Source organism: Apodemus sylvaticus, chromosome 3, assembly GCF_947179515.1.
Source record: "Apodemus sylvaticus chromosome 3, mApoSyl1.1, whole genome shotgun sequence".
Classification (NCBI taxonomy): domain Eukaryota; kingdom Metazoa; phylum Chordata; class Mammalia; order Rodentia; family Muridae; genus Apodemus; species Apodemus sylvaticus.
The window spans coordinates 151713545-151731336 of record NC_067474.1 but is presented as its reverse complement, the minus strand read 5'-3'; the positions used below and the strand labels follow the sequence as shown (position 1 = coordinate 151731336).

General features: G+C 45.2%; 1 protein-coding gene across 7 annotated transcripts in view; it reads right to left on the bottom strand.

Annotated features, from left to right (window-relative positions):
- Positions 1–7319: 7319 nt before the first annotated feature.
- Positions 7320–17792, bottom strand: part of Hp1bp3 (heterochromatin protein 1 binding protein 3) — a 29139-nt gene continuing 18666 nt past the window's right edge. For all 7 annotated transcript variants that reach the window (XM_052177841.1, XM_052177844.1, XM_052177846.1 and 4 more), the window contains 5 exons: positions 16224–16314; positions 13334–13493; positions 11226–11337; positions 10036–10152; positions 7320–9034 (listed from right to left, as the gene is read on the bottom strand). In XM_052177841.1, the coding sequence (XP_052033801.1) occupies positions 8740–9034; positions 10036–10152; positions 11226–11337; positions 13334–13493; positions 16224–16314 (775 nt within the window). In that variant the 3' untranslated portion in view covers positions 7320–8739. The remainder of the gene's footprint in view (positions 9035–10035; positions 10153–11225; positions 11338–13333; positions 13494–16223; positions 16315–17792) is intronic.

Genomic DNA, 17792 nt, shown 5'->3' with positions numbered 1-17792 from the left:
GGGACTGGGGTTCCGGCAGGTTTGGCTGATGTGACCTTGGCCTGCCAGCTTCTAGTTCCTCAACTGTGAAGGAGACAGTGAAGGCAGCCACCTCCTGGGGCTGTTCATCAGCCTCTGTTCCTCCCGAAATCTATCTGGACGCGGGGAGCACACAGCCTGGATAGGGAAGACGCGGAAAGGATCGCGCGTGGAGGTGCGGAGCGCGTGCGAGCGCTGACAGCGACCTCGCAAGCGTCATCATCCCCACGCAGCGCTAGGTTCTGGGGGTGAGGGGTCTCAGGTGCCCCGGCGCCAGAAAGGGAGGGATGGTGACGAGGACTGAGGCGATGGCAACCGCGGGCGGAGGGAAACAGGGGTGCGGCTCGCTCTGGGCGACCCTCCCGACTCCGACCCAGCCCCCCGGAGGGTCCCCAGGCGCACTCACCGCCGCTGCCGCGCCTCCTGGCAGGTCTCAGCTCGGATCCCCGCTGCCTCTGCTCCCACCCAGCGGCGGCGCCCGCCCCACCCCCGCCCCCGTCCCCGCCCCCGCGCCGCGCGCCCCCCACGTGGCCCTGGGACCCGACCCTTGGGCATCACCTGGCGGCGGCGCCGGCCTCACCAGCCAATCGGAAGCGCTCCGCTCGGCTGTTCCGCCCAATCAGAGGCTGCGAGGGTACCTGGCTCCGCCCACGCTGCCACCCGGGCTGGCTCCTTCTGGTCGCTCTTCCTCCACGGAGCTGTCCGGACTCCCTGAGCTCAGGGCCTCGCTACTCGGCTGCTCCTGGGGCAGACCTAGCTAGCTAGCTACTCCACTGACCATGCAGTTCCACCCCTTCACACGCAAATGGCAGAGGACTTGGTGGCACGCATCCCCCTTACCAGGTGGAGATTGATTGGGCCGCTCAGCTGGGGTCCAGCACAGAGCGGTGACTCTGTCCTCACGGAAATCCACTTAGATGGGGAAATGGTGAGTGAATTTAGCCAGCGCACGCACTGAACCGAGAGGGCGGGCCCGGCTGATCCCATTAGGTGAGGAGCGCAATAGGTGGCCCCCCAAAAATCGCTAATCCGAGCCAGGCAAGCACTTGGTGTGTGTTAAACCCAAAATCTGCAGAGAACGCATCAGAAAACTGCCCGTGCGGCACACCGCAGAAATCCAGGACACCAGGGTTCAGGCCTAGGGAGGGACACCCAGACAGATGACAGAGCCTGTGAGAAAGTGGACCTGAATCTGCAGCCTCAGGGGAGTTCCCCACTGCTCTGGGCATCCCACGACTCTGCAGAGCTAACACCTTTCCAGAGGCAACAATGAGGTGTGATTGTTGCTCAGGAGACACTTCTCTCTCCCAAGTGGCACTTGGATAAACACTTTAATCTGTCAATCCTCCAGGGCCTCTCTCTCCCGTAGTCATTGCCACCCCTGACAGCCTGGTGAGGACTGGAAGGCGTGACAGGGACGCAGGGTCTGGCCTGGCACTGACCTGGTAAGTAAAGGGTCAGTAAATACGGATATTTTGAATTTCTTTTGTCTGTGACCTTTGCCAACTCCCCTGTGCAAAATCTCCCCTGTGCAAAATCTTAAGAGATTTCTCCCTAGCAGTCTCCAGGCCTGGACCGTGAAGGAGCAACGGGGCAGACTCAGTTTACCAAACGGGCAACTCAGGATTCAAACAAACAAAAACAACAATAACAAACAAACAAAAAAACCCGAAGGGGCTTCCTCCTAACTCTTAAAAAGAAATATTTGGAGCTCCTTACTTTATCTTAGTTTATTTTATTTTTAAATAAAATGAACTTTTTCATAATAAATTAAAAAAATTTATCAATTTAGATTTATTTTTGAATGTGAGCTATGATCCATTCCTTTTTTTTTCTGTCATTTTATTTTTAATCTGTATGTTTGTTTTGCCTGCTTTTATATCTGTGCACCACATGCATGCCTGGCACCTTTGTAAACCAGGAGGAGGAGCCAGAGCCTCTGACACTACAGTTAGTGCTAGGTGCTAGGAATGGTACCCAGGGCCTCCTGAAGGGCCACCAGTGCTCTTAACCACTAGAGGCATTACTCTACCCGGATTTATGAGTGATTTGCCTGCATGTGTGTGTGGACATCGTATGCATGCCTGGGTCCCTCCATGGGGCAGGGGTGGGGGTGGGGTGACACACCTCTGGAACTAGAATTATAGATGGTTGTGAGCTACCACACGGATTCGAAGAGCACAACTCAGGTCCTGTTTTTTTTTTTTTTTTTTTTTGAGACAGGGTTTCTCTGTGTAGCCCTGGCTGTCCTGGAACTCAACTCTGTAGACCATGTTAGCCTCGAACTCAGAAATAGGCCTGCCTCTGCCTCCCAAGTGCTGGTTTTAAAGGTGTGAGCCACCACTGCCTGGCATATGACTTTTTTTTTTTTTTAAAGAAAGGAAACAATGGCTGTCTGTCATGTATGTCGGTGGTAGAACATTTCCCAGGCATGCACAAAGGAGTTTAATCCCCACCACTGATAAAAGCCAGGCAAGGTGGTTCAGCGGGTTAAGGCGCCTGCTGCCAAGGCTGATGACCTTGAGTTCAATCAATCCTTAGGACCCACATTGTGGAAGAAGACAGAGGACTTCTACAAGTTGTCCCCTGCCTTTCAAGTGCCCACAACCTTATATGTGCACACACACAAATAACAACCAAAATGTAATCATAATAAACACCTTCTAGGCTGGAGAGGGGTTCCATAGCTTAGAGGTTCCAAGTTCAATTCCTCCGTCCAGCATCCACATGGAGATGGTTCACAATGTCACTCCCATTCTAAGGGATCCAACGCTGTCTTCTGGCTGCCTTGGGCACCCGGCACACATGCGGTAGACAAACACACACAGACCAAACACCCGTACACATAAAAGTCAAACACTGCATGTTCCAAGGTTTGCGTGGAAGGTGAGAACCTTTGGAGGTGCCAGCTGTCTCTGGGCAAGCTGATCTAGTGCCACTCAGAGCAGTAGCATGAAGCAGTCGTCCCTGTCTCAGCCGCCACATGTCTAATCCTGCGCCACATGTCTAATCCTGCATTCCAAACAGCAAGCTCTGGAGTTACCAGGGGCAGCACTTCCCCTGAACGTGTGACTCACCTGTGCAGGAAGCCTGGAGTTACCCATATTAAGCACAGAGACGGATGGCATAAAAGAGTCAGGCCGGGGCGGGCTGGGGTGGGAGTCATGATAGCCAAGTGCATCCGTGTTCACCTTGCAAGTCATGGTGACTTCCTGTGAGTCAGCGGCAGTCACTAAACCACACAGGTGGGAGCTTGCTATTACAATCTTCCCTTTTATCCAAAAATCCCCGAATCTGGCTCTGTGCTTGGCAGCTGACGAATGTGTGTAGGAGTAACTGCACATCAGCACGAAGCTGTTACCCAGCATCTCCTGCATGCCAAGTACCTAGGAAAGGCAGTGCCCCAGGAGAGATGCCGGGTATCCAACCAGGTCTCATGCTTTCCCAGCAGAAAGGAAGAGGTCTGAAAAGGGGTGGGGGAGGGGGAGCTTCTTCCCCGAAACTTAACATTTCCCACAGGAAGAATGTGCAGTACTCAACCCGCTCTAACACATACACTGAAAAACCGGAAGCCACTAAGACACGGTTTTGTTTTGTAGCTTGCACACCAAATACCCTCAGTTCTGTTCTTGGCCCTGCTTTTGATCCAGGCTGATGGCAGGGGGGGGGGGGGGGTTGGCTGATGGCTGCACAGGCCTTGGAAACTCACATGGAGCTGCCTAGTTTCTGCCAACTGAGCCATTGCCCCAGTTCCTCATTACCATATGTTACCAGCAAGTTTGGCTTATACAAATAGGCAAAGTAAGAGACTAAGGACTAAGAGGCTCATCAGGTCCCAGGTTCCAGAACGGTGCAGTGGAGTGAGGTCAGCTGCTCACGACTGTTAAGTGGATGCATTTATATGCTGCGACTTCTCTTGCTAGGCATCATGGAAAACGAGCTACTTTTTTTTCAATTCATAAATGTAAGACGCTGCCAACCTTCTAGCATGGGGAGACCCGATGGATGCCAGGGCTCCCGGGAGAGCTTATCACTGGGCCTGGGTGACGGTGATTCTGGAGTAAGACATGGGAGTGAGCGCCGGAAAGTGGCCAAGTATCTGTACAGTCCTATAGAAATGGAAGTGGAAATAGAGATATGGCTCAGCGGTTAAGAGCAGGTACAACTCTCGCAAAGGACCAGAGTTCAGTCCCTGATACTCACACAGGGCCACTCACACAGGGCCACTCACACAGGGCCGCTCACACAGGGCCGCTCATGCCTGCCTTCTCTACTCCAGTGGGATCCAATGCTTGCTTCTGGCCTCCGAGGCCAGACTACATGTCATTCCCACTAATAATTTTTTAAAAGACTTTTAAAAACCTGAAAGCCAAGCAGATAGTATTTCCCAGTAAATTTTGGCAGCTGTCAAAAGCTACACTTGAGTTCAGTGTGAGGTCATTGCCTAGCATCCTGGCACTTGGGAGGCAGAGGCAGGAGAATCACTGCAAGCTCAAAGCCAATCTGTTTTATAGGGAGTTTTATCGAGCACCCAGGGATATGTGTCAAGACTCTGGTCTGAAAAAATCTCCTAAACAATGAAATGCCCGCAAGCCACCCTGCCTTATGATGATTTCACTTCCCAGGCTTCATGAACAATTCTTTCCAGGGGTAGAGATGGAGACAATTTTGGGACAATATGAAACTTGTGAAGAGTCAAGGGGTGGAGGCTAGAGAGATGGCTCAGTGGTTAAGGGCACTGACTACTCTTCCAGAGGTCCTGAGTTCAATTCCCATCAACCACATGGTAGTTCACAACCATCTGCAATGAGATCTGATTGTGTGCCCTCTGAAGGTGTGTCTGAAAAGAGTGACAGTGTACTTACACACACAAATCTTAAAAGAACAAAAAAGTCAAGGAGGGGGGAGAAGCAGTCAAAAATAGTTCTGTATTCATAGTACATGAATTTGGGGCCAGTGAGATGTCTCAGAGGGGAGAGGCACTTGCCTAGGCCTTATATAGTAGAGAGAGAACCAACTCCCAAGTTGTCCTCTGATCTCCATATGGGTACCCTAAGTACATGGACACACACACTAATAAAATGTAAATTAAAAAAAAAAAGCACACTGGTGGTAACTCCACCTTTGTCAACTACTTGTGATATATTACAGAATATGATTTTCTATCCGTAAAATGGAGAGTGCCTAGGTATGTGATAACACAGCACAAAACCTGCATATACACACTGCTACTACTGTAGAAATTTCTATTAAGTGGTTGGGTATGTGATCTTCCAAAAGCTCAGTCACCAGGTGGTTGGGAGGTGACAGACCCTTTAATAGGTAGCAGTCTAGTGGGAGGAAGTTAAATTATCAGGAGGTATGCCTTCACCCTGCCCTGTCTGACCACTGGGAGCCTAAGATGGGAGGAGTTGAATGAGAACCCCCCTAGGCCCATATATTTGAATACCTGGCCCCAGGTGGTGGAACTGTTTGAGAAGGATTAGGAGGTGTGGCCTTGTTGAAGGTTTGTCACAGGGATCTGCTTTGAGGTTTCAAAAGGCCAAGCTACTCACGCTGAAGGTTCTGGTTTGTGCTAGTGGACTGAGATGTGAGCTCTCAGTCACTGCTCCAGTGTTCCAGCTGCTGTCATGTTCTGTCATGGTGGTCGTGGATTCTAACCCTCTGAAACCACGAGCCTCAAATTAAACAATTTCTAAGTTGCCTTGGTCATGATGTTCTGCGACAGCAATTTAACAGTACGACACAAATGAACGCCTTTCCTCCTTAGAGATTATGTCTGTTTTGTTACAGCAAGAGAAAGTAACAAATTTACATAACAATTAATGAACAAGCCAAGTTTATATCCAAGTGTTGCATTTATTTAGATCTTGTTTTCCATAAATTACTCAAACTATTGTCAATAGATATAACTAAAACAGCTCCAACTGCTGCCTTGGCAGGCATGGGCCACCAAGCCTGTCCTTTCTGAAATGCGCACAGGACTGGATTTCCTGGAGTTATGCTCATGTAGACCAGGTCCAACCCGTGCTAAACACCTTTATCACATTACTATGGAAAAGCCTCCAAGAATACAGGTTAAGCCAACCACCTTGCCTCCAGCATCTTCAGAGGCTCATTTTCCAACCACTTTGGAGCAGGAGGCTTCAGGGTCTATGAAAGGCTATACACTAGATCATTAGGCCAGACACCCACCTCCTGCAATTGCTCTTCTCATGTAACACAGAAGTAAAAACTATATATGTATTCTGCAGGGTGCACAGATGAAAACAAGAATCAAGAATTCCTCTGTCAGGGTAATCAAAGTGTATGTGCTTGACAGTTGGGGCTTTTGAGCTGAATGATCCAGTCTTTACCCTTCCCAGTACGTTAAAGCAAACTGTCCTACCCTGAACTCTTGTGAGGCAAATTCAGAGTAGAGACAGACCTTACATGACCTCAGCTTCTCACAGTGCATGGTACACTGCCTGATGTATGGGGCAGGGACCAGCAGAGCACTCAGCAAACCTCTGTACAAACAATACCTTATAATACAGATAAACCAAACCAGAAACTTTTGATAAGAGCAGACTCTTATCAAAACTCTTCAAAAAGAGCAGAATTGTTGGCACAGGTAGCTAACAACACCTATGAGAAACCAATCTGTGGCACACGTATGAGGAATTCACTCTAAAGACCATGCTAGCCTTGAACTCAGAGATCAGTCTGAGTCAGATGCTTCTGACTCCTAAGTGCCAGGATTAAAAGCGTGTGCCACCACAGCCTCAGGATGACTCTCTTTAAAAAGGAGTTTCTATTTTATGTTCATTAGTGTTTTGTCTGCAAGTATGTCTGTGTGAGAGTGTCAGAAACCAACCCTGGAACTGGAGCTAGAGGCAAATGTGAGCTACATATGGATGCTGGGAACCGAACCCAGGTCGTCTGGCAGAGCAGAGCCATCACTCCAGCCCCTAAGATCAGTCTTTAAGAAACCTTTGATTTGGGGCTAGAGAGATGGCTCAGTGGTTAAGAGCACTGACTGTTCTTCCAGAGGTCCTGAGTTCAAATCCCAGCAATCACATGGTGGCTCACAACCGTCTGTAATGGGATCTGATGCCCTCTTCTGGTGTGTCTGAAGACAGCTAGGGTGTACTCATATACATTAAATAAACAAATAATTTAAAAAAAAAGACCAACAAAGTAAGAACTCAAAAGCGAAAGGAAGCCATGGCATCTCTTGCAGGAGGAGCCTGCAGGGCAGAGAGGAGACTGCAGGGCAGAGTGGAGACTGCAGGGCAGGGACTGGAAACTTTTCAACTAAGTTGTAGTTCAGCAGCTTTTAAAAGTTCATGTTTATTCATATTTTTCAAAATATATGTACATAAAAAAGGAAGATTTACAACAGGAAAGATTGCCTTCCATGCAACATAAATTCCAATGACTCATGATGGCACCTCATAGGTATGAGTCACCAGTTCAAGCCCAATCTGGAAGTCCGTTTCCCAGCCATATGCAGCTGTGGGGATCTCAGGAGACACTTCAAGTGGAATGCATCTCAAACAAACACCTTCTCCTCTGGCAGCATGTAAGGGGTCAGAGGATGTATACATCAAAAAGCTTAAGACAATTAAAATATTAAGTGCCACAGGAAAGAATAAATGATAAGCAGAAACTAGTTCTCAAGTAGGAAGCTAGTACTATTTTACACAACCTCACAACCCTAAACAAATACGAATAAGAAGAAGGCTAGGTAGTACAGCTTCATTTGCTTCTCCCTCCTCTCTTCTGTGAAAATATCTCAAAAAGGAAACCGTTTGCCTGATATCAAAAGTTCTATGAAAAGAATGGGGTGGGGTGGGAGTGGGAGAACTCGCACAGGTCAGTCTGAAAACTGGTCATTTTAGCAAATTATGGTTTTCATTTTAACATTTCTACATTAGTAATGGGAACTCTCAAACAGGGACAACTCATGCCCCAAATATTAAAAATATATCTAGACATTTGATCAAGAATATTCTGTCCTTTTTGGTAATAAGCAACACCAGCAATCAGATTCCATGCATTCCTGTACTTCCCCTTCAGTCACAGACCAAGTGGTGCGGACTTGTGCTTGCTGCTTAGGGAACAATGCTCTGGCAGCAAAGCAAACTTGGCAGTTGGTCAGAGCGACCAAAGGAGAGGATCTTCAGAATCTATGGGATCGCAGAGACTGGGGCTTCTTTCCAAAGTTAAAATGTCCCCAGCTCAAGCTGGAGAATGGTCAGTGGAGTGATTTAACAGCCAGGGTTAATCACCACAGCTCTAGCGAGTCTCCAGGCAAGAAGCAACGCCTTCCAACAGTGCCCCTGCCCATCTTGACGTCCAGCACCAGACCTGTAGGTGCTCACTACAAATACATCTTTGCAATTGTTTAGATTAACTTGAAGGAGGAAAAGAAACAAACCCCAAATCGGATCACACAAAGAGGCTGAGGGTTGGGGTTAAGATGAGCACAGGGAGCAGGGCAGTTACACAGTCAAAGAGGCCCAGGACTATGGCAGAAACCAAAGTGATGAAGAAGCAGGCACTGAGACGGCACCTACGCTAACAAATGTCTACACTGGTTTGTTTATATTCCGTCCCACAATGTTCATATGGGAAGAAAAAAGTAAAATTTAAAAGCATTATAACTAAAACAAATGCACACTGACCTTATAAAATAAGATTCTGAATTCAATCATGATACCCTTTTTCCTATAAAATTTACTTTTTTGTCTTGAAAGACTTCTTCACGGCAGATCTGCCCTTGCTGGGCAGCTTGGCTTCCTTCCTTGCACTGGCTGCGGGTTTTTTGGAGGGGCTCCCACTAGCCTTCTTGATGACTGAGGGGGAGGGTCTGGCTTGCCTGGTGGGGGTCTTGGCCTTGGGTGGAGCTCTCTTAGGCAGCGGCCTGGCTTTGCCTCGCTGGGCAGCAGGAACTTTCCGCGCAGGTTTTGACCCTCTCTGCTTCATGGCTGCCGCCTTCCCTTGGGACTTGGCTGGTGTTTTCTTCTGTAAGCTGTGTGAACACAAGAATAAATGTATCACTGAGTACAGGAGAAAGTCATTTGCCAGGACAAGCTCCTTTTACTTAAAGAGAAGTAGCTACATAGAAATCACTACGTTGCCAGTCGGTGGTGGTGCAGGCCTTTAATCCCAGCACAGTAGATTTCTGAGTTTGAGGCCAGCCTGGTCTACAGATTGAGATCCAGGACAGTCAGGGCTACAGGGCTACACAGAGAAACCCCGTCTCAAAAAAACCAAAAAAACCAAAAAAAAAAAAAAAAAAAAAAAAAGAAAAGAAAAAGAAATTACTATTTTTTTTTTAAAGACATATTTATTATATGTGAGTACACTGTAGCTGTCGTTAGACACTCCAGAAGAAGGGTTCAGATCTCATTATGGATGGTTGTGAGCCACCATGTGGTTGCTGGGATTTGAACTCAGAACCTTTGGAAGAGCAGTCAGTGCTCTTAACCGCTGAGCCATCTCTCCAGCCCAAGAAATTACTATGTTAAAAACAGAAATTTGACTTGATTTCTCAATATAGGCTTCAAACAAATTTAACTGATTTGGGGAAATCTACAGTTCATTTCCTGGGATAATATGAAATTTTTTTTTTAATAAAACCCCAGACATTTGTATTATGTTTGACCAGAAAAGACATTATGTATTCACACTGCTTGAAGTTCAGCGTCCTTGAATTTTAAAGGGAGAAGATAAGAAATGTTATCAAAGAGCATGAGAAGGATAGTAAATGGATCAGATACACATCCCTTAGCCCCGCTTATTAGCAATGCTCTGAGTGACACTAGGCACACTCTAGACTGGTCACCCTACACGGACTTGTATCCCCAGCCTTGTTTTACTTTTTGAAATGGGGTTTCAATAAATTGCCCACAGTGGCCGTCAACTTCCAATTCTCCTGCTTCAGCCTCCTTAATAGCTGGAATTACAAGCCCAACTCCACTTTTAGCTGAGAGATTTCTTATCTGTCTCAGCAGATTCCTCATATCATACCTCCTCTTGGGTGGTGGTTCTTCATCCTCAGAGTCTTCTGATGATTCATCTTCATCTTCATCCTCATCTTCATCCTCAGAGGCATCTGATTCTTTCTTTGGAAACAGAACTCCTGGGCTAAGGTAGGAGGAAAAGTAAAACATCATCTTATAGGATAAGGAAAATAAACTGAACTTCCATGCCTGTCACCGGACACGCCCAATTTTCTTCTGATTCCCTCAGAAATGTCAAGTCAGATGGCAAGTATCTGTTTAGCATTTACCCTATTATGAACATATGTACAAAGTCCCCATAAATCTATGAAAGTTCCACTTTGTCATCCCCCCATCATTTAGTAATATGAACTGTCACTACTTAGGAAACAGCTGCTAGCCTTCTGTCATGTGATCTCCCCCAGACACAGCACTGAACAGTCTGCACAACAACAACCTTGTTTTGCCTTCACAGTAGTAAGACCAAAACTCTTCAAAGTTTTAAAGAAATCAGGCAAGAATTGTATCTTCTTAAACTCTTTTTAAACCTTTTTCTATTAGTATTTCCATAAATTAAAACATGTATATGACCTGACTATTCAATTTACTATGTATGAAAGCTTAAGTATACATTAAACAAAGAGTAATGTCTATATTGTTAAGAGCAGTTACGTAAGGAAGTGTCAATGCAGAGTTGCTAAAGCAAGATCCTCACAGCACAGGCTACGGCATCTTACTACTACAAGCATAAGAGGGCTCCAGCACCAACCAACACATAGAAAGATGTGCAGCTAAGAGCTCCGTGCATATTTCTGTTCGATAGTTAAATACATCATGAACAAGAGACAAGTTTTCTAACAGAAGTTTGGATTTGCGGAAGAGGTCAAGGTTCTCCACATCCCATTTTCTGGGGGGATTAATTCGTATTTAATTCTCTGGCAATCTGACTGCTGCTATTACTTAAAAAGATAAAGAATGACCATTGCATGAGTGTCCAAGAACTGGCTAAGCAACGGCAATGTTGAGGCAGCAGGAGAAGAGCCCGCTCTACTGAGACCTTTTGTAGCCTTTGTTCTCAGCTAGGTCCAGTTTGGGGTAGCAGCGATGAGGCTCGTGAGCAAGGAACAGATTCATGCAGGCGGACTCAGGACTCAGGTGCAGAGCGGCCAGAGCTCCACTGTGGCTGGCGCTCGCTCTCTCGCTCGCTCGCTCGCTCACCTGGGGTAGTAGGGGAAGCACAGCTGGAAGGTGCCGCTGAAGCCTTTCCCAGAGATCTGCTCCAGCCACCCGTTCTTCTCACATTTCTGCAGAGTTTTTTTCAGCAAATGCACTTTACAAAAAATTCAAGAAGGAAGAAAAAGTTTATATATATATTCAGATTTGGTCACTCGATCACAACTAAATGCAATCATGTCAACCCTGATCACAGACACGAACTAGTTATGGTCCTTTGCGCCTGAATGCATCATAATTAGTTCATTACACAATTATTTTGTGCCAATAAATTTGGCAACTTATTTTGAAAAAGTAAAAAGAAACATTAGAATGCACTGAGTCAAACAAATTTTTTTCACAGGAAAAGTGAACAGCTGTTTAGAATGAAATAACTCCTTGTTCTTGGGGACCTCATAACTGTTAGTAACAGCTCTGAATCTAAATGTTTCATCTCCATTCATTCAAGGATCTAACATGTAACCTCTGGTTAGACTGCAATCATCACCTCAGAGGTGATTAGCACAGAAGCAGACAGCAGAGCTGCAGCCTGCATCTGTAACCCTCAAACGAGGAGCTGAGACAGATCCGCACACACATGAACATACTGACAATCCGTAACAAACGAGGTAAGCAAGCAGGGTAAGATATTGAAAATAAGATAATTCAATTAATGAAAGATAGACTCAGATGGGCGGTGGTGGTACATACCTTTAATCCCAGAATTTGGGAGGCAAAGAGGTGGATCTCTGAGTTTGAGGACAGCCTAGTTTGTAGAGTGAGTTCCAGGACAGCAAGGGCTACACAATCTTGAAAAAAATCAATCAAACAAACAAAAAAAAACCCCAACCCCTTAAAAGAAAAAAGACACCCTCAGTATAAGTGAGAATGAAGACAGGCTTCGAGACTGGCTGTGGTGTGTGAGCCTAGCTCCTTGAGAGGCTGGAGCAGGAAGATTCAAGTTCAAAGTCAGGTGGCGCCCACTCCCCATCACCCTCTTCTCTGTAGCCCTGTAGTTCTCACTCAGGGATCCACCTGCCTCTGCCTCCTAAGTGCTGGGATTAAAAACATGTGCTACCACCACCAGGCCAGCTAAGGGTACTCAATGAGACTCTGCATTAAAAACGGTAATTGTTTGGGCCAAGTCTAGGCAGCCTGATAAGCTGGAGGTCAGCCTGGTTTGCACGGTGAGTTCTAGGCCATCCAGGGCTGCACAGTGAAACCCTCTCTCAAACAACAAAACCCCCATGCCTCAAATTCTATTTCTTTTATTTTACTGGGATGGGATGTTGCTTGGTTACCAGGCTGGCCTCAAACTACTAGGCTTGAGCGGTCGTCCTACCTGAGCCTCCCAAGAACCACGAACAGCACTTGGGACAAGCGAAGAACTGTTCATAGGACAAGTACCAGTAGCATGTACTATCACAAAAGGCAAAAATTACTTAAATAAAATGTCCTAGTTTATAGTTTGTGTTATTTACAGAATTTCCATATTCTTCATATTAAACCCTTGCAATCTAGTAGCTCTTAGTAAGATGCCAACTTTGCCACTCACTATCAATACATGAGAAAATGCTGCTATGTACTGGATTACAGACTAGTGTCTACATTTTAAAGCACTACTTTGGGTAAATGTAATACACCTTGTTAGAGGGCTTATGTGAACAACCACCTCTGACTTGGGGTAGTTGCAAATTGACAAAAGAAGCCCCAAGGAGGAAACCAGGAAACCCAGCACGTGAAAGGCTGAACCTAAGGATTCTGAGTTACAAATCAGCCTAGGTGAAACAATGAGACATCCTCTCAAAAATGAAACCTGTGAGGGCTGGAGACAGCTCAGCAGTGAGACGTGCTTTCTGTTCTTCCACACGATGTGAGTTTGATCCCAGAACTCATGTTCAGGCCACTCACAATCAGCTACAACTTAATACCGTGTTTTGACCTCTGCCTAAGACATGCGGCATACATTTTCATTCTCTCTCTCTCTCTCTCTCTCTCTCTCTCTCTCTCACACACACACACACACACTTTAAAAAGTGTAACACTCAGTCCTGGTTACACCTCAGTCAGTGATCACTGCCCCAGTTCAGTGCACACAGCTCTGTCTGCCTTACTTTGATAGTTAGAGTTGGTCCCTGGGTGGTTCTCCAGGACATACTTCTTCAGAGCAGTGGTGGAGCAGGTCTTCGGTTCATTCATGGCAGCAATGGCAGACAAGATTGCATATTCCATCAGGCTTCCACCAAGCAGGGGTTTCTCCCCTGATTTCTTCAGCTGTTTTTCAAGGAGGAAGAGAAAAGCATCAAGACAACACTCCCCCAAAGCAGGTCAAGACAAGACTCCTCTGCACCAGGTAGGTCGGAGCTCCTGCATCAGCACAGATGTTTTACAATGAATTATCAGGTCAGGGACTTTTCTCTTCCCACTCACCAGGTCTCAACTTAACTGAGGAGTCCCAACCCTCTTTTGGGTATTTCCTTCTTCCATTAACCCCTCCAACCCTACTAACACAGCAATAGGTATTTTGAACCCAAAGGGACTGACATCTTATGCCCTGTGCCATGAAAAATAGATAAATATCTAGGGGATCATAAAATTACATGGCCTAATTCCAGGCTGAGACTAGATATAAAGATCAGTAACAATTAAGCTGGACATGGTAGCGCACGCCTTTATCCCTGCACTTGGGAGGCAGAGGCAGAAGGATCTCTGAGTTTGATGGTCTACAGAGTGAGTTCCAGGACAGCCAGGGCTAAACAGAGAAACCCTGAAAATATGAGAGAGAGAGAGAGAGAGAGAGAGAGAGAGAGAGAATGGGAATGATAGTATTGGGTTAATCATTTCTTGAGACAGGGTTTCATTTTCATTTATCACACAGTGTGGCTGCACCCTTGTATGTAAACATGGCTCATTTAGTAGGCTGCTTGTCTAACACACATGAAGGCCTGTGTTCAAACATCAATATCCCATGAACCAGTGATGGTGGCAAATGCCTATAACCAAGGCTTAGGAGATAAAAACAGAAGGATTAGAAGTCCAACGTCATTTCAACTCTATGGACAGTTCACGGCTGCTGGACTACGGAGTCTCTGTCTTGTGTAAGAAGTAAAAGATGTGAACAGCCACAAGTTTAGAAAGAAAACATTTTAAGTTCTGTGTCTGACTAGGGACTTTTATCTATAATAAAGAGCTCCTAACAAATGTTCAGTTTTTAAAATGGGCAAGTGTTCTTTATAGAACCATCATGAAAGGACGACCAGTGTGCACAAGCAATGCACTTGGCAGCAGTAAGGACTGAAAGAGAACGTTCCCCTCCCCAGGCTGGACTAGCACGAAGCAGACTGACAAGATGTGGACAGCACAGCTTCTGTGGGAATGTCAAATGGTGGAGTCCTGCTCACTCTGGGGCTGGCAAGTGAGCTAGCTCCTGACTTCACTGAAAGAAAGCATGTATTTACACAAGGCACTCTTATACAAACGTTCACAGACAGTATACATAATTAACTAAAATTAGGAACAATCCAAATAAACTCACACATGGATAAACTAGGTATGGATACAAGCTACCACACAGAGAAATTCAGACACTAGGCTACATAAATGGGGCAAATACAAAAGGTCAAACAAGGAAGAATCTCTTCTGTATGGCATGTGAAGAAGGGTTAGCTGACCTTGGAGACTGTCTGAAGCTAAGGGTAAAAATTACAGTAATCTCTCTCTCTCTCTCAGGGTTTTTGTGTCTAGCCCTGGCTGCCCTAGAACTGAAAATTTACCAAAACTGGATTAATCATAAATTTTAACATAAATCAACAAGGTTGCTAAACCAGTCTACTATTTCCTGAGTTCTGGTGTAGTGTCAAGACATAATATACATAAATATTTGAAATCTATCTTATCTATCTTAACTATTTCTGCATAAGGCTGGCCTTTCTTCATAAACTGAAAAGACACTAAATAAAACAACTTAAGGTAAGACATTAAAAACACTAGCAAGAACGTAATAATTGCTTCTCTTAACCAATTTTTTGAAGACATAGCTATTTTTCATGGGAAAAAATTCATTATTTACCAGGTAAAGGGTCTAGTGTTGTGGGATTTAGTTTATTGCTACATATCTATGGCAGTCCTGTATTCATTATGTAGACCAGGCTAACCTTGAATTCATGGCAACTCCCCTGCTTCAGCCTTCCCAGTGCTAGGATTAAGGCATGAGCTACTGGTTAATATTATTTTTACGTGAATTGACTGAAAAATACAGTTTGTCTTGGTTCTGAAACAGGGTGTCAAGCAGCCAAGCTGTCTCTGACTCTCACCCCACGACAGGGCCAAAAGGACTTCGCCATGACTCTCCTGCTTCTACAGCCAAGCGCTCTGCACCGGGGCAGCTTAAAGAGTTAATGTAAAAGCCTTTCCCAGCACTCAGCAGGCAGAGACAGGGAGATCTGAGTCTAAGGCCAACCTGGTCTTCAAAGTGAGTGTGAGGATAGCCAGGGCTATATAGAGAAACCCTGTCTCAGAAAACAAAACAATGTAAAATGCCCAGTTTTCCCCAAATCTTATTATTATTACATTCATTTACTGTTGGGTTATTATGTGGACACACACACACACACACACACGAGACACACAAGTGTGGAGATCAGAGCTAAAGTTGCAACAGCTGCTTCTCTCCTTCTACCACATGAGTCCTGGGGACAGAACTCAGGTCTTCAGACTTGAAACCAAGCACCTGTATGTACTTTAATATCTTGTCAATTCTTTTTATTTCTTGTGACATGGCCTCTCTATGTAGCTCAGCTGGTTTTGAATCTGAACTCTTCTTACCTCAGTCTCCTGAAGCCTGAGATTACAAAGTGTGTGCTACCATGCTTGGTTCATAGTTTTAATGTCTAATTTAGTAACACTGATAGATGTTAACAGATAAAAAACATTTTTTGAAGGTCTTCAACAGTTTGAGAATAAAAGAGGTTCTTTGAGAACTAGTTCAACAAGCAAGCTGCTAACCTGGAACGTTCCGGAAGCACCTTTGCCAGTTATCTGCTCTAGCTGGCCTCTCTCTACTGCTCTCTGCAGAGCATTCTTCAACAACTGGGGCCTGCAGAGAGAAACAACAACAGTCATAAATATGCCAGTGAGAGAAGACTTGTAGAAACAGACACGAGGCTATTTCCAGATCTAAAGTTGTAATTCCTACTATGTGTAATATCTTGTTAAAAAGACAAAAATGGAACACCAAACCACAGGCATCCTGGACAAGGAGAACTTCTTTCCTCCTAAAGAAGGTGTTTTACAAACACACACACACACACACACTCTCCTCATATACATAATCACAACTTTCTGACTGCCAGAGCATACTAAGACCCTGGAACTTACTCCCATCACACTAATGAATGTCCTAAATAATTAAACAAAGCAAAGACATGATTCCCCCAAATGGCCCAGGCCACACAAAGCTTTTGGCTTTCATCATACCAACCAAAGTCATATAACATGTAAAAGTATTTTGTTTTAAAAAAGGGCAATTTTGTAGATAAATGACTTGTCCTGAGGATCAACACACCAGAAGTTGGCCTCTGGCCTCCACATGCACGTGTACAAGTGGGCGTGTAACTCCTGCATGTACACATCCAATCACCTCCCAAAGGAAACTGAAGTAGTAAAGGATCCTGCAAGCATCTTAACATGGAAGCAAATTTATGTTCTTGTGCAACTGATGAGGACAAAGCAATTAAGGCACAGCCATTGTGATGACATTCAAAATGTAACAGCTAGCCTGAGACACGAGATCCTATGTTTTAATTTTTTTTTAAAGATTTATTTTTATTTTATATCTGTGAATATACTATTGCTGTCTTCAGACACACCAGAAGAGGGCATCAGATCCCTTTACAGATGGTTGTGAGCCACCATGTGGTTGCTGAGAATTGAACTCAGGACCTCTGGAAGAGCAGTCAGTGCTCTTAACCGCTGAACCATCTTTCCAGCCCCCATAAGATCCTATCTTAAGAAAAAAAAAAAAGGTGTCAGGACTCCAAGGAGATAGCACAAAAAGGAGAAAAGAGCTTCAAGAGTGGACTCCGTTTTTGGTTCATTGTTTTCCAGATTCAGAATCTGTCTGAGGTGGTTAGAACAGGGACAAAAGGGCAGCAGTAGTGCACACATCACTGTCTGCATAAATCCACAACTGAGCAACTGTGACAACCGAAATGATTTGGTCTACATTTCTTGAAAGGAAAGCCAGCAGTGGTGGTACATGCCTTTAAGTTAAGCTCTCATAAGGGAGAGACAAAGGCAGGTGGATTTCTGTGAATCTAAGGCCAACCTGGTCTACGTAATGAAACCCTCTCTCAAACACACACACACACACACACACACACACACACACACACACACACACAAATTACTTAGAATTTTATGTTTAAATGATAGACTATGTAAGTCATTAAATCTTAAGGACGTTCTTATTAACTTATTTTGTGGGCATATATGTAATCAGATGACAACATGAGAAAGGCAGGTTTTTCTTACCACATGGGTCCTGGGATCGCACTAAGTAGGCAAGCACCTTCA